Below are 15,250 nucleotides of genomic sequence, written 5' to 3' on the forward strand. Positions count from 1 at the left end.
TTTTTCTTGGGTGCAAAAACTCTTGAATGACCAACATAGAAAGCTGGGGCCAAACAACTCATGGAGACCCCAGAGGGCCTCATAATTAAAACATTTTTTGTTGTTGTTTATTTTAAATCCAGACAATATGAGCAAAATTTTGTTGTAAACTAAAGAAAGGTTTTATGTTTTTTTCAAAGCAATACACAAAACATAACATTGCTGTAGAAAAAGTAGGACATTTACAAAAAAAGCATTAAATACATAAAAAATGGTTTTCATGTATGATTCTGTCATCTGGAAGGAGAGAGAAAGACAGAGTATACTGGCAGGACGCTTTAATGTGACTTGACAGCATGGATTAAGATGAAACAGATGCATGATTTTCACCAAAATCACCAAAGTCAAAAACTGACTTGTATAGAGCCGTTATTTGTCCTTGTGATTCTCTAAATTGTCTTACTCTCGTCTAAATGTAACTTGTGTTGTTTTTGCTGATCTGAGCATCTTGATGCTGACTTTGCTGAAACAAACAGCTGCCTTTATATGATCTTGGCCTACTGCCAGAAATAAGATGTCGACGACCACATATCAAGTTCTTGGCAATCACACGTGCACAAAGGATGACACAGAGTCTCTACACCTGTTGTCTGTGCCTGTGTTGACACTAAAAACATGATGTATACGCATGACAAAATGACATCCTAACAAATACAAACGGGTAATTGTTCTGTCATTACATTGAACACAACAAGCTTCAGTGGATAGCGCTACAGTGACCAAGGGGAGAAAGGGGTCTTTAACATCCCTATTAATAAGTGCTGGAGTGGAACTTTAAGTACTGGAACGATCTTTACACACTGACAGTAAAGATTACATTTACTGTGCCACTCAAGGGCAACCAACTGTTGCTACGAGGCTATCACAAGATTTAGTTTGCAAATTTAGTTTGGCCATACATTTGTTTATTTAACTTTTGTATTTCCTTTAATAGAAGATCACAAATGGAATTGAAATGTAAAACTGACCTTTTTCAGATTGTGTCCAACAATTCAAGCATTTTGTCTTTTCCTTGTTGAGCAGAAGCTTTTCATGACTGAATCTAAGTGCAAAAGTGAGGCTCTGAGAGCGATGCAGCATGGTGTGGAATGATCCCTTCTGAAGCAGATGTTATAGTAAAAGCCTCTGTAAAAGGTTCATAAAATTAGTTTTGACATAAAGTAAGTCTCTTTTGTTGCATCTTTTTACTACCTTTTCATCTTTTGTTATGCTCTACATCCAAAGCATCTGTAGCTGCACTTTATTTGAAAGCCCTCACTATAACTACTGTGCAGCCATGCATTTGTGGCCAGCATCGATGATGAGTCATGCCTTGGATATTAGGAAGAAAAGAAAGAGGACGACCTCTTCTTATTTAATCTCCAGCTTTCAGCAATTTCAGCAAGAATTATATTTAAAAAACTAAAACTGGGTTTCATTCGGTGCATACGGGTTGTTTGGCTTGATAACTATTTTGCAAACTGAATTTTGATGATAAAGAGCTAGCGGTGCATTTGTCTTAGAGGGCACATTTATGTATTTTGCCAACTTGGAACTATATTCCTCCTGAGTATTGGACATCAAGGCTGGCTGCAATACTCATTTATGCCGCAGAATAATCACAGCTCTAACCTCATCTGCACCCCAATCCCACTGATGGTGCCCTCGGCTTCTGTGGCCCTCTTCAAAAGAAAATGGTTGTAAGATTGAGAGCACAGAGATGTACAAGAACAAGTAAATACACACTCTAACACTGCATACACCTTTTCTGTCTTGTGTAAATTGAACTGCCCATGGGAAAAGTGCCTTTGTGGAGGCAGATAATCTGCAGCCTGGTATCTCTTCAGAAAAATTGTCCACCAGACAAAAACATAGTAGTGTCACCACAAAGGCTTAAAAATCATGAGAGGCTCTTTTATTTTGGCTATTGTTTTGTACAGAGCAGCATTCATGTTATGTGTCAGCATGACACAATGACTAATCCCAAGCATGTGTTCTTCAATTTCTAAATCTTACCCTATATTTTTTTATATTTCAACTTAGTCAATCATGAGAGACAGTAAAGCATTTGGTTAGATGGACCTCAACATTAGGTCTTTGTGTGACACTGCTGATTAATACCCCCAGCTACCCTGTCCTGCATCCTTACGAGTGCTTTGGGGCATCTTGAAAGAGGTAAACATAAATCTTGTTTCAAAACATAGACTTGTCACAATTTTCAAAGACGAACATAGTTATGTAATGACAGCCCAGTCACATCAGAATGCTTCTAATATTAGTTAATTCCTTAATTTATAGTTGTTTAAAATCTATTGTTGTACACCACCAATTCCAGAAGAAGTTGGAACCTTGCAGAAAGTCAAATACAGAATGCAGCAATTTGGTGGAGGTGAGCGAACTTGTGAACAAATGTAAGCATGAAATTACAACCTCAATTCCAAAACAATTGGGACAGTGATCAAAATGTGAAGATAAATAGATCTTCTATTAAATCTCATAAACCATTGTTTTATATATGAATGAAATAAAAAATATATAAATTATATGAAATTATATGTACGATATAGAAACAATGAGATATTTTGAGAAAAGTTTTAGCTCACTTCGAATTTGAGGGCAGCAACAAAGCTGTCTCAACAAAGCTGTGACGGGAGCAACATGAGGCTGGTTAAGTAACTGCTACTGAAAAGAAACAACTGGAGGAACATGTTGCAACTAATTAGGTTTATTAATTAGCCAACAGGTCAGTAACTTGATTTGGTATTAAAAAAAAGCACCTCAGAGGGACAGTCTCTCAGAAGTAAAGATGAGCAGCAGTAAAAAAACTAGTGAAGACGTTGAATATTAGATAATCTACGGTACACAAAACCATCAAAAGATTTCGAGCATCTGAAGACGGGAGACATATGAAAGTTAAATTTGGATTCTTGTGGTCTTCAGGCTCTCAGGCAGCACTGCATTGAAAACAGACATGATTCGGTATTGGAAACCACTGCATGAGCTCAGGAACACTTCCAGAAATCATCGTGTGCCATCCATAAATGCAGGTTGAAGCTCTGAACATATGGCTTCTTTACGTGACATTTATGAACATAATCCAGAAATGTTGTCATCTTCCCTGGGACAAAGTTAATGTATTAACCATTAAAATGACAGTTTTGTTGTCAGACTGATTAGAACTTAAAATTCTTTATGGAAATCGTGGATGCTGCATCCTAAAGATTAAAGAGGATACGGACCATCTAGGTTGTTGTCACTGCTGCGGTGGTTAAACCTGCATGTCTGATGTTACAGGGGTGTATTAGTGTTTATGGAACTGGCAGTTTGTACATCTGTAAAGGCACTGTGAATGCTGAAAGGTAAATGTAACTTTTAGAGCAAGATATGCTGTTAATTTAATACTGCATCTGTTATAACAGCATTGCCACGTAGAGTCCAGATGCAGTGCTGTACTGTCTGCAGTTCAGATATAGGTTGTTATTTCCATTTTATTCTATGTTTTTTTTCTTTTTAAGCATAGAAATATTTTTGGTAATTAAAGCATGATGAGCTTTTTTGTTGTTGCAGTATATTTCTTGTGAATTGTATTCACAGACTTGAATACATTTTGAGGAAGGGAAAATATTGAGATCAACACTGCAATATTCAGTAAAAATCACATGGCCTCAACTTTTTGTGGAATTTATCTCATGAAGTTAATTGACTGCAAAGGAAGCATTTCTTGCACAAACTTTTTTAGATATCAAAGCCTTGAAAAAATATGATACAAAATGGGAGAAAAAAATAGAAAGGATATGACTTAAATGTGACTTGTATCTTTGTAAGAAAATATGCATTCAAAAGGGAACTAATGAGGTTATTCCAAGCCTCTTTAGCGAGTGGTTGCACTTTATGAATTATAGGTAATAATTCTTATATGGAGCCAATATCAACTGTTTTATTGATTGCAGCTCAGGAGAGACCTAAAAATGTAACTTTGTCTTCTTGGCAGCAGATAGACATTTATATCTAATTTTTAGATTAACATTTTTAGAGAAAGTACTGTGGAATGAGTCTTTGATGTCTCTAAATGTCTTAGATATTTTTTTATTTGGCAAATATACGATAATATTTCCATAGCATTTTAGGTGATGAATGTAGACTTTATTTCTGCTTTGCACTTGATCTGTGGGCAGCTAGTTTTAACTTGAAGGTAAATGCAAAAAAAGAAATCCTTGCACAGGCTAAAAGTTGCTCAATATCAATATGTTGTCATATCCTGTAGCTGGGTTGTGTGTATTATCTTTATCTCTTTTCTATATATTAGTGTGTGATATTAAATTCTGCATGAAATCTCCTACCTGACTCTGTTTTTTTACTCCACTTGTTTCCGGTGCAGATGATTTGATTACATCTAACTTCTCTCTGAGAGCTCTGGCAGCACTGGACTTTTTCCTATTGTTTGCATCCAACAGATGCATCACTACTCCAATGATAGTGGCTATTTACCATTTGTTTGTTAGAAGAAATGTTCAGCACTATTTTAGTCAGTTATTATTACGAGTCACTGATTGTACAAACAGGACAGAATGAACAAGTAATTGAGTTTGTGAACAAAAGTTACAAGATAACATTTTATTAAAATGTGAGCATATACTTAAACAAATGATACATTTTAGTTCCAGTAAATGTAAATTATGTGCAAGACAAAGGACTATATTGACTTTGGATAATGCTTTAAAACAAACAGCTATTGACAAAAATGGAGAATCTTAATTCCTTAACTTCTTCCTCTGTTCCAGACAAGTTCAACGCCTACGTGACCTTAAAGGTGCAGAATGTGAAAAGTACAACCATCACAGTCCGTGGGGACCGACCATGTTGGGAACAAGACTTCATGTTGTGAGTGTCACACTGCTGCTGATCGTACTTTAACCTGTAATGTTTACTGTACTTTTTGTGTGCCGGGGTGCTCATACCATCACGCTGGTGCTTATGCTCAGGTATTTATAGCAGGTATTTAAATGTGACCATGAATAATTGAAGAGTGTTTTTGGGGGGATTTTTTTTGGCTGGAAGAAGAGTGTGTTTAAGTTGAAATTCCATTCCAGCGCACATAATGCTCAGATAATGAGAATAATTTTTTTTAAAAGGTTCCAAGTTTTTAATTAATAGCAATTATATGTTTGTTTATAATACGGTGAACATCTATTATATTTAATGCATCCATTAAGTCTGTCTCCAGTTTTTACGTTTGCTTCGGTTGCTTCCTTTTACTTTTTCACTCTGAGTTGTCACTTGTATTAGCAGTAACAGTATGTATGCCACCAAACTCTTGGGATCTATTAAGGCAAATGCAGAGAGAAATAGGGGCTCCACAGTATGTGTCAGCTTTAGGATGAATGCAGGCCAGGTATCCATTGCTAGCTGACTTGTTAGCTGGCCTTAATAGGCCTTACTGAAATTGAAAGTGAGCGTCAGCCACCTGTGGGACTCCAGTCTGACCGGTGGACAAGGGCTACTAAATGGGAATTTGAAGTCATAGCAGATAGGTTGGATGGAAAGTGAAATTACATGCCGAGCTTAGTTAGGTGGATGAGCCAGTGAAAAATCTAATGAATTGCCCAGCTCAGTCCTGGGGAAGGAGGGGCACAGATGTGGCTGATTTAGAAATCCACTTTTTATGCTTGTTGAACTCCTTATTTTGTGATCTATGCTGTGACAGGCTAACATGTAGGTTAGATGGTGTGGTGTGGCTGACATGGAAACTGAACCAACCACGTAACATCCTAAGTGAAGTGAATTATTACTTAAACCAATGCAGTGGCTGGTGGGAGGGTCATCAGTTTTGCAGGTGCTTTGTCATAAATTATGATCATTGTGCAAGACGAAACAATGATTGGAACAAATCCTGAAGGGGACATGAGGATGTACACTAAATTCATAGTCGTTTAGCCAATAGACATCTTATTCTAATCAGCAACCTCATAAGGGCTGTAAATGAATATGATTCAGTTCACCAAAGTCATTAGTGTTCAACCCCTGGGGACCATGAATGTTTGTTCAAAGTTTTATGGTTCAGTAGCTTTGGACCAACAGGCTGACTGAATGACATACTGTATGAACTCATGGGACTTTAGCATGGCTATCAAATCAATTCTTAATCTAGCTCCTGCCTATAAAAAGATGTACTGTACTGGGATGCATCAAATGCCAGGTCAATCACTTTATCATTTATTGAAGTCTTTTGTCTTTAGTCCACTGGTAGGACAGCTTGAACTTGTTAAGGCAGTGTAAAACACATCTTTGCAGATGCTTTTGATGGGAAGTTGAAGTTGATTTTATTTTATTCGTTTAACAAAATGTGTATGCAATCAGCTTAGATGTTTGTTTTCTGTCACCTTCTGTCACATTTCTGTCATGTTTCCTCCCTCTCTAGATGGGTTTGTATTTACTCATAAAGGAAATCGTACGTGGTGTTGTAAATGTGTAAATGTGTAAAAATGTAAATGTGTATCAAACCAGTTTCTCTAAATTGGTTCCATGCAAATAAACATGGCTGTGTAGTGTTGCCACCGGGTGGCATTGTAGGCTACATTGCTTGTGGTTATCTCAGGAGAAGAAGTAGCCAGAGTAAAACAAAACAAAAGAACAGCTCTGGTGGTCCTCTTCTCAACGTGAAGCAAACCTTGAATTGTCCTGGATAGCTGGAAGTATTGTGTGTCAATGTAATGACTTGCAATGTAATCACTTTTTATATTTCACACTCAGCTTGTCATAAATGGCTGCTTGGTTGTTATCCACAGTCACCACTTTTTAAGGTTACCATTAAGTGTCATTTTTCAATGTGCAAAGTAGTCTATAGAAGTCCCTCAGTGAAACGGATGCTTTCAGAACATAGCCGAATGTTCACTACTGGGGATGTCACTGGCCAATGGTTACCATGGTAATCTCGAAAAGAGTACTTTAACTCAAATCATTGTAGAGGTGGTTTATTTACCAAATCTAATTGAACATTGGATTCTTAATCATGCCAAAAACCACCAGAAAATTATAAGTATTAATGGAAAATTATGTAATAATGTTCCAACATATTGCACAAAAGTCACTCTTGGATCTCTTTATACCTTTTTATTTCCCCACTCAGGAAGATGCAGATGTAGACCTTTACCCTGCCAGCAATAATATATAAAATAACATGAAGGAAGGGCTGCACTGTGGTGTGGTGGTTAGCACTGTCGCCTCACAGCAAGAGTTCCAGGCTCGATTCCCGGCTGGGGTCTTTCTGTGTGGAGTTTGCCTGTTGTATGCGTGGATTCTCTCCGGGTACTCCAGCTTCCTCCCACCGTGCAAAAGCATGCATGTTAGGTTAATTGGTGTCTCTAAATTGACACATTGGTCTGTGCAAGGTATAGCCTACAGATCCTGAAGACTGATCCCTATAGAATGTATGTAACTTCACATAATTATATAAGACCATCCTCCCCTTTCTCTACCTATTACTCTGTGGTTTTTCAGACGCACTGTTATTTTCACTTTTATTAAGTGCAAAGTCAGTGTGATATTTTTTGTTTCATAGCGATAATGATTTGTTAAATTCATCAAACAAATAACTGATTGCAAAAAAACAGAACCCTGTGGCCTCTGATACAAAATGGATAATTCACTCCTTTAGCAGCAGTTGGGCTCACTGGGGACAGCAGTAGTTGTGCTGGGATGGAGAACTGTCAGAGATTTTAAGGAGGGATTGTGTCTGGTTTTATTCCCCAGAATAAAACATTCCCCCAAAAGCATCAAAAGAGACATGTTCGGCATTGAGCCACCTTCATTGCATGTTGTAATACAGTAATGCATAGATGGAGAAACTTTTTACTAGGTATTACTGTTAAATTTAGCCACTGTCCTTCCAAAATATCATATTGCACCCTTGTAGCCCTGAGATGGGGCCCCATTGCTACGATGAAAAACTTTCTCATTGTACAAAACAGTAAAAACGGCTTATTTGATCCATTAAGTTTGACCACCTGGAGTTGAAATTTATTTTTTTTTCATTTTAGAAACACTGTCTCTTTAGATTTTACAGTGGGCAGCATAGTGGTGTGGTGGTTAGCACTATTCCCTCGCAGCAACAAGGTTATAGGTTTGATTCCCAGCTTGGGAAGACTATAAATTGACCCTTGGAGTGAGCGTGAGTGCGCATGGTCTCTTTTTTTCTCTGGGTTGGCCCTGCAAGGAACTGGCCCTTTGCCCGATGGCTGATGGAATAGGCTCCAGACCCAAAATTGTATTAAGCAGATATAAAAAAAAAAAATAGATAGATGGATTATTTTACAGTCATATCTAATACAGTTTTCCATTTCTGACATTATTTACTCTGCTTCCTCTTTTAGAGGTAGAAATAGAAACTCAGATTACTCCCTGACCTTCACTTAAAACACTTGCCTTTATGCTCACTTTCCATCCATCCACCAGTCAGTCCATCCCACACTTAAGAGCAGGAAACAGTATTTTATCAACTACAGCTAAGATTACCTTGAAGATAAGTTTAGTTGAAAGTAGTCAATGAGAATATAGTGGCTGCTAAATGTTATTGATCTTTTGACCTTTTATCCAGTTAAATGGTTCATTACTATTAAAATTGAGGAGTCTTTTTCATTTTCAGGACATTAATGTGACTATTCACGTTCTTCAGAATATGAATGCTTGCCATGACTTATGACCTTTCTACTTTACACATCCATTTTGTATGCATTATTGAGATGACAAAAGAAGAAGAAGGGGAAAAGACATGGAGAATTCAATGGAAGGACCTAAGCTGGATACAAACCATCAATGTTACCATTCATAGTTGTTAGATTAACCTTTTGGCCACCTTTAAAGGAATTCATAGTCTATGACATCTGCTGAAATACAGTTTCTAAAAAAATATACATGAATTGATTAGCACTCAAGGCAATCTGAACTAATTGGTTGGCACTGCTGATAATACAGTTCCGGATGTGTACGCAGTGGGAAGATGAAGACCAGGTAGAAGAAAGTCCATTTATATGGATCACTAACAACAGTTTGTCTGTTAATCCCAACTGTAGTTAGTCAAACTACCAGTTGTAAAATGGTGACACAGGGATAGTTTTTAGTTGTGAAGTTTGGCTTTGCACAGCAGCAGTGTACTGACTCCATTAACTCCATAACTATGTGTACACAAGTACCTGCAGTACAGCTCTTAATAAAATGAGTCCACTTCTTCAGTTAGTTATTCTAGCCAATTTGAATAAGTTGAAAATTAGTTGATCTTAAATTGTTGGCATTAAGACAAGATGAATTTGAATTTGATGAAAGCAGCATAGTTGGCTCACACGCTACACGGTGAATTAGTTTCCAGTACACTAGTATTAAAAAGAATTGTTGGTGGGTCGGTTGGCTAGTGGGATAAGGGGTTAAGCGTTTGGATGTTGATCCAGTTAGATTCAGGGTCATAAAGCCTCACTTGTTGGTCGCTGCTCATACTGTACATACTAAGATTGAAACTGTCGTTTGCTCTCTCTTGATTGCCATCTTGTTTCATACCACAGGCTTGACCTGTAAGAAGAAGCCTTCTCTTGCTTTTTTTGTCTCTACTCCTCAGTCTTTTACACTCTGTATGTTAGGTCCTTGCTGAACTGTCCTTATATGCTACTCAATCTGGCCTAATCTTTTGATAAGATTTACAGTATCGTGTCAGAGGTTATGAGCTCTCACTTCACCAACCAGCCATAATCTTCAGATGTCCTGATTTACTCAGTTCCAAAGATGGCCCATGCTGATGAAAGAAAAGATTGAACAACATAAACTAAATTGAGCTGTAGTGATTTGACTAACAAACAGTAAGTTGACAAAAATCTGTCTGCTGTATTCACTTGACATTCCTCTTTTATAACCGAAGAAGCTGTTCTTTTCCATCACTATCATCAATCAGTGACTCCTTGTCTGACTATTTGAATCACAGCTTGGTCTTTCCTTCAATATCTGTCAATTAAGGTCCGTTCAAGTATTAACAAATGGTGACCTTTTATCTCCAGCCACATCAACCCCTATTAGTCTTTGCCCAGCGACTTTATCAAGTTACGACAACAGGAGTGATTTACATCCCTCTGACTGCAACCTTTTCCTTCTTCTCTCTTCCTCTTTTTTAACACCTCTATTCTCTATATGTCTGCTCATAATAGTGTTTCACTCCACATCCTGATTTAAAGTACTCAGATAATTATATCAATTAAAAGAGCTAATTAGGACAGGACAACCTTAATGTCAGGAGGTAATCAAAATGCAACTTTTCTACAAGGTTTATAAAAAATCAGTGTATACTTATGAGACTTTAGTTGCATGGCTGTGATAGCGTAGCTGTTATCAACTTTAGAAAAATGTGACATTATACTTCTGTCTCAACCAAGAAAAGCCAAACAATCAGTGTAGATAAAGTTATGGATTTGAGAATTGAAACGTTGTGTCTGTCAGATTCCTCTAAAGAACAGATCAGAAGCTCAATTGACCCACCGCTACTGTATCTGTCCGTCACTGTGACTGCAGGATTTCAGATTTGTGTCGTGTTCAAATTGACATGTCAGTTTTACTGGGTTCGACTCAGTCAGATTGCAAAACGTTACAGAAAAACATGCATCCATCCATCCATTTTCAGACATGCAGTCCATGTCTGAAAGACCCTTTAGAAACATGAGGTAAACTGACGAAACAAGACAATGTCAATACCAAGTAATCATTTTCTGGTCAGATGGGAGGAGTCACCTGAAGCCTTAACACTTCATTTTTTTTGTTTTTATTTTGCCTTTTAGTCTGCAGTTTAGCTTCCTTTGCTCAACTGCTGTCCTACTTTGTTAGGCATTAAAACTATATAGTTAAGTTCAGGAAAACGTTATGGCTGTAGGTGTTAAAAATCCCTATTTGTCACAGTGCTGCGGTGAGGCATTCCCTGATTGTCACGTTATCAGGTCTGGAAACCCCTCTCATATAAAAGCACTTTGGGGTTACCCTCTGCACTAGAAACCAACGCACCGTGCTCCTGACCAAGCACCATTTCAATATATTTTTTGATGTTTACACTCCACTGTGTTATCTCAGTGGGGCTGTGACGTGACGAAAGAAGACCATAGGACAGGGCACCCAGGAGTCCAGACTCCTATGATGGATGGGAGGACTTCGGAGATAACTGGCAGAGACTTCATGTAAGACTTCATCTGGTATCAACAAGAGGTGGAGATGAGGAGAAGATTGTGCAAAAAAATTTAAAAACAGGAAATACAACAAAAAACCCAATATTAGGACATTGAAAAAATCCACTGTATGATCCATATCGGAAATTGGTACAGACTTTTGAAGACAGTCATCCATGGCCCTTGTGCTATATAAGCAGACAACACTGTTTCATCATCAACTCAAGTAATGTCACTAAAAAAAAACAAATATATTGTGTGACAATACATGTCACATCAGAGTACATTTACTCTGATATATCTGACTCTCTGATAACTGGACCTGCAGTGTGTATACAAAGCTTTCCTCACAGGAACATGTTTAGAGCTATCTGCAAGCAGTGACTTCACCTGCTTTTCCTCACAGAGCTCCAATCTCTCCATCAAAGAACACGATGTCTGTCAAGTCTCATACTCAGTATAGTCATACACTCTCCTCCTCCCTGGCTGTGCGTAGGTGTGCACGGATGTGTTTGTCTGTGTGTGGTTCCCGAATGTTGAAAATGCACCATTTTATTCCCTTTTCCAACAAACCAGTCCCTCAATTATGGATGAGCTTTGATGTAGGGCATATGCCACAGTGGGATGTAAAGCAACAGGACGAACACACACACACAAAAATACACATCTGGTCTGTGAGTCAGACACAGGTTGGAGACAACACACACGACACTGATGGACAGCATCAATCCTTTCTAATCCTATTTGAAGGTTTATGTTTCATGGTTAAAATGACATAATCTCATACATTAAAATCAGACATGTACATCAAAAAGCTGTTTTTTTTCCTCCTCTTTCTTTAAGCCAGCTGAGCCACGTCTGTTATTATGCAACACATGACGTCTGATTAACGCAGTTCACCTTGGCCTGTGAACAGCAAATGCATTAATTATTATTCTGCACAGAGCTATTTGAAGCATTTTGAATTGACTCAATCCTCCCCCAGTAGACATTATATTGTTTAGATATAAGTTGAGTAGAAAAAAAATAAAGAAAGAAGATAATAAAATAAATGAATATGCGAAGAAAAAAAACAGTAACATACTTTTAGAGATTGGAAGTATAGCTGAAGGCGAGTTGTGGTTGAAATTTCCAGAGGTCGCCATGATTACATTTGAGTGTGTGGTTCAAAGCCGTACATGTGCATGTTGGCAGGTTACATACTCTTTGAGTAAACAGCATTCATGGTAACTAACCACCAACTGTTCAGTATCAGGGGAGCAGGGATGCTCCTTTGTCATAACTTCAGGACTGATCGAGAGAAGAAATGGTTGAAACCTCTTCCTCCTTTCTCTGTTTTGCTCCTGCCTCCATCCCCTTATTTCAGGTATCAATGGTAGGATGCCCCCAACTTTATCTGGGCTGTCCACATACTCCAAGTTTTGTTTTTAGGCACTACATGAAAAAAAGTATGTGCGGTGATGATTTGCATTGAAACTGTCAGTGTCTCCTGCTCAGGGTATGAGAGATGATAGCTTTGTTGCAAATATTGTCCCCACCTGTTAATGATAATAGTACCAATAATTATATTAATATAAACCTGTTAATAGAGTAAACATTGCCAATAAACATTGGCATTGTTTCTTTGTCAACACTATATTTCCCCATAAGTCCCTCAGCTTCAGCTAGAAGCTGAAAAATACCCTAAGATAATGTTGAAAATTCCCTGAACAAAAAATAATTAATCATATTAATAAAAAAAAAAAGCAAGGTGACAGAAATCTTACAAAACAACAGAACAAATTAAGTATATGCAAAAAAGAAGCACAATATATTAAGATGCACTGAAAAAGGTCCCAATATATTAAACATAACTAACTGGAAGCCCTTTCAGATGTTTCTTTGATAAAGAAAACATTTTTTTTTACTGCAGTGAAGGTTGTAAATTAATCCATAGAGATGGTCATCCATGTTTAGACGTGGTTAAATTTGGTCTGGTAAAGTGGTATGATGTGACATGATCTCTTAGATCACTGCAAAGTATTTCCAATCACCCCACATGCACACAACAAGCAAACACATAAACTGAGATGGTTGATCATAACCGAGCTAACATGCATGAAGATCAGAATTTGGACTCGACATGTGTTCAGATGGTTGACTTCAGTGTGTGGCAAATAGTGAACACACACATACACACTCTCCACCTAGCATCTCCCACCCACCCTCCTCCCTGCATCATCCCAGCTGTGAAGTGTCATCAAGATGACTGACAGCCAAACTGAGGCGAAATGAATTTGAATGGAACTGTGAATATGAATATGCAGATGAGGAGAGGAGACAGTTTGGCTGCTGTCTTCTCTTTAAGACAGATCTGTCAGAAGATGACGGCTGTCATCCTTCACCCTCCCTGTTTCAGAAGACAACTGACGCACTTACTGACCTTACGAGAGGACAAGGAGAGACTTTACTGTATGAGTAATGCTGGACCGTAAAAGGCTGAAGTATGTGTATGACAACTCAGGTAAAATTATAAAGCATATTTAGTATGTTTTTTGTTCAGTGCTGTTAATGTCACTTCACATATAAAAAGACGCTGTGGTGAGACATCTGGAGGAACTGAAAGAAGGACAGAGACAAAGTCATATAAAGTCATAAATGTGCAATCTATGATGCAACCAGTTCAAAAAGGTCAAAAAGAAGAACTGAGAATGGCCAGCACGTGTTTATGAAACATTATGCTTTAACATTTTTCCCCTATAATGAATCTCTTGGGAATTTTACTTCCAGTTCCAGTTTTTATTCAGACAACTTATCACCACCGCATTTGAATTCCATTGATATTTACATTTTCAATCCACTCATGGTAGGCAACTCTCATGTTTTCATAGCTGCTCTTGCAACACCAACTGGTGTTTGAGCACTGCAGTAAATAAACATATCCCCACATCAGTGTGCAACAGGACTACAGTTTCATTCACACCAAAAGCTACAACACATCGTCAGTGTCTCACATGGCCGCATCCATCAGGTGTAAGTTGTATTACAACTTAGTGAATACTCAGCAGGTCCTCCTCATGCCACCCAAAGAGCTTTGATCACTCAGGGGTGTCTATAAAGAACCAGGGTATCCTGGAGTGTCAAAAGATCATTCGGGCTATGGGTTGTGTGTGTGTGTGTGTGAGCTTTTGTGGAGTGGACTTTCTTCCCACCAAATCTCTTCCGATTGATTAGTTAGTTTGGAAATAGTAAGGATGTACTTCCTGCAGCAGCTGAAGAACTTCAACCTACCAAGGACAATGATGGTGCACTTCTACTCCTCCTTCAAGCCAAAACCTCACGTCACAAGAACAGTTTCTTCCCATCCGCTACTAGCCTTATCAACAAGGCCCGGAGCCCCGCTGACACTGACTCTCTCCCTCTCCCCTTCCAGACCCACAAGCTACATTAACGTAGCATCTTCAGACCTTCTGCGTTACAGTCTCTATTTATTTGGGACCACTTCATCCTGTTGTATATCTGCATTTATAGTATTTATAGCATTCAGCTTCCACTACAGCGCCTTATTTTTTGAGATTCTGTATATATTGCTATACTTAATACTCTTCACCAACTACACCAAGTCAAATTCCTTGTATGTGCAAACCTACTTGGCAATAAACTTGACTCTGATTCTGAAAACTAATATGTTTCTTATCTAGTTAAAAACAGTAACAGTTTTCCTTCAGTGCTGTTCCTAAGAGACAAAGTTCATTTCATGTATAAGAAAGCAGCTTTAACAAACTTCCGGCAACCAGAGTTGACCTTAGTCTTGTACAGGATATTAAGGTACATTAATAGCAAAACAGATTAGATAAAAAGAAACAGTTGAAGTTTAGAAAAAAATGTATACATTGAAAGTTAAAAACACAGTTGCAAATATAAACAGCATAGTTATGAGCATCTTAAAAGAAATAAATCACTTAAAATCTGTTGCTCAGTTACAATGCTGCTCTTCTTTTATCTGCCACACAGATGTCACAGTTCAGTTTTTATATCAGCGGTTACCAAACCTTCACAAAACAGTA

The 15,250-nt window shown here is 38.0% G+C and overlaps 2 protein-coding genes across 2 annotated transcripts in view; both read left to right on the plus strand.

The window, feature by feature from the left end:
* The window catches only part of bmp3 (bone morphogenetic protein 3), a 458,962-nt gene that overhangs the window by 399,572 nt on the left and 44,140 nt on the right, over positions 1-15,250 (plus strand). The window lies entirely within an intron of this gene.
* LOC140309463 (protein unc-13 homolog B-like) overlaps positions 4,801-15,250 on the plus strand; it is a 135,198-nt gene continuing 124,748 nt past the window's right edge. Inside the window, exon 1 of the mRNA XM_072387322.1 lies at positions 4,801-4,899. Coding sequence (XP_072243423.1) covers positions 4,895-4,899 — 5 coding nt within the window. The 5' untranslated portion in view covers positions 4,801-4,894. The remainder of the gene's footprint in view (positions 4,900-15,250) is intronic.

This window comes from Leuresthes tenuis, unplaced genomic scaffold (genome assembly GCF_036924035.1).
Source record: "Leuresthes tenuis unplaced genomic scaffold, fLeuTen1.0.hap1 SCAF_6, whole genome shotgun sequence".
Lineage (NCBI taxonomy): Eukaryota > Metazoa > Chordata > Actinopteri > Atheriniformes > Atherinopsidae > Leuresthes > Leuresthes tenuis.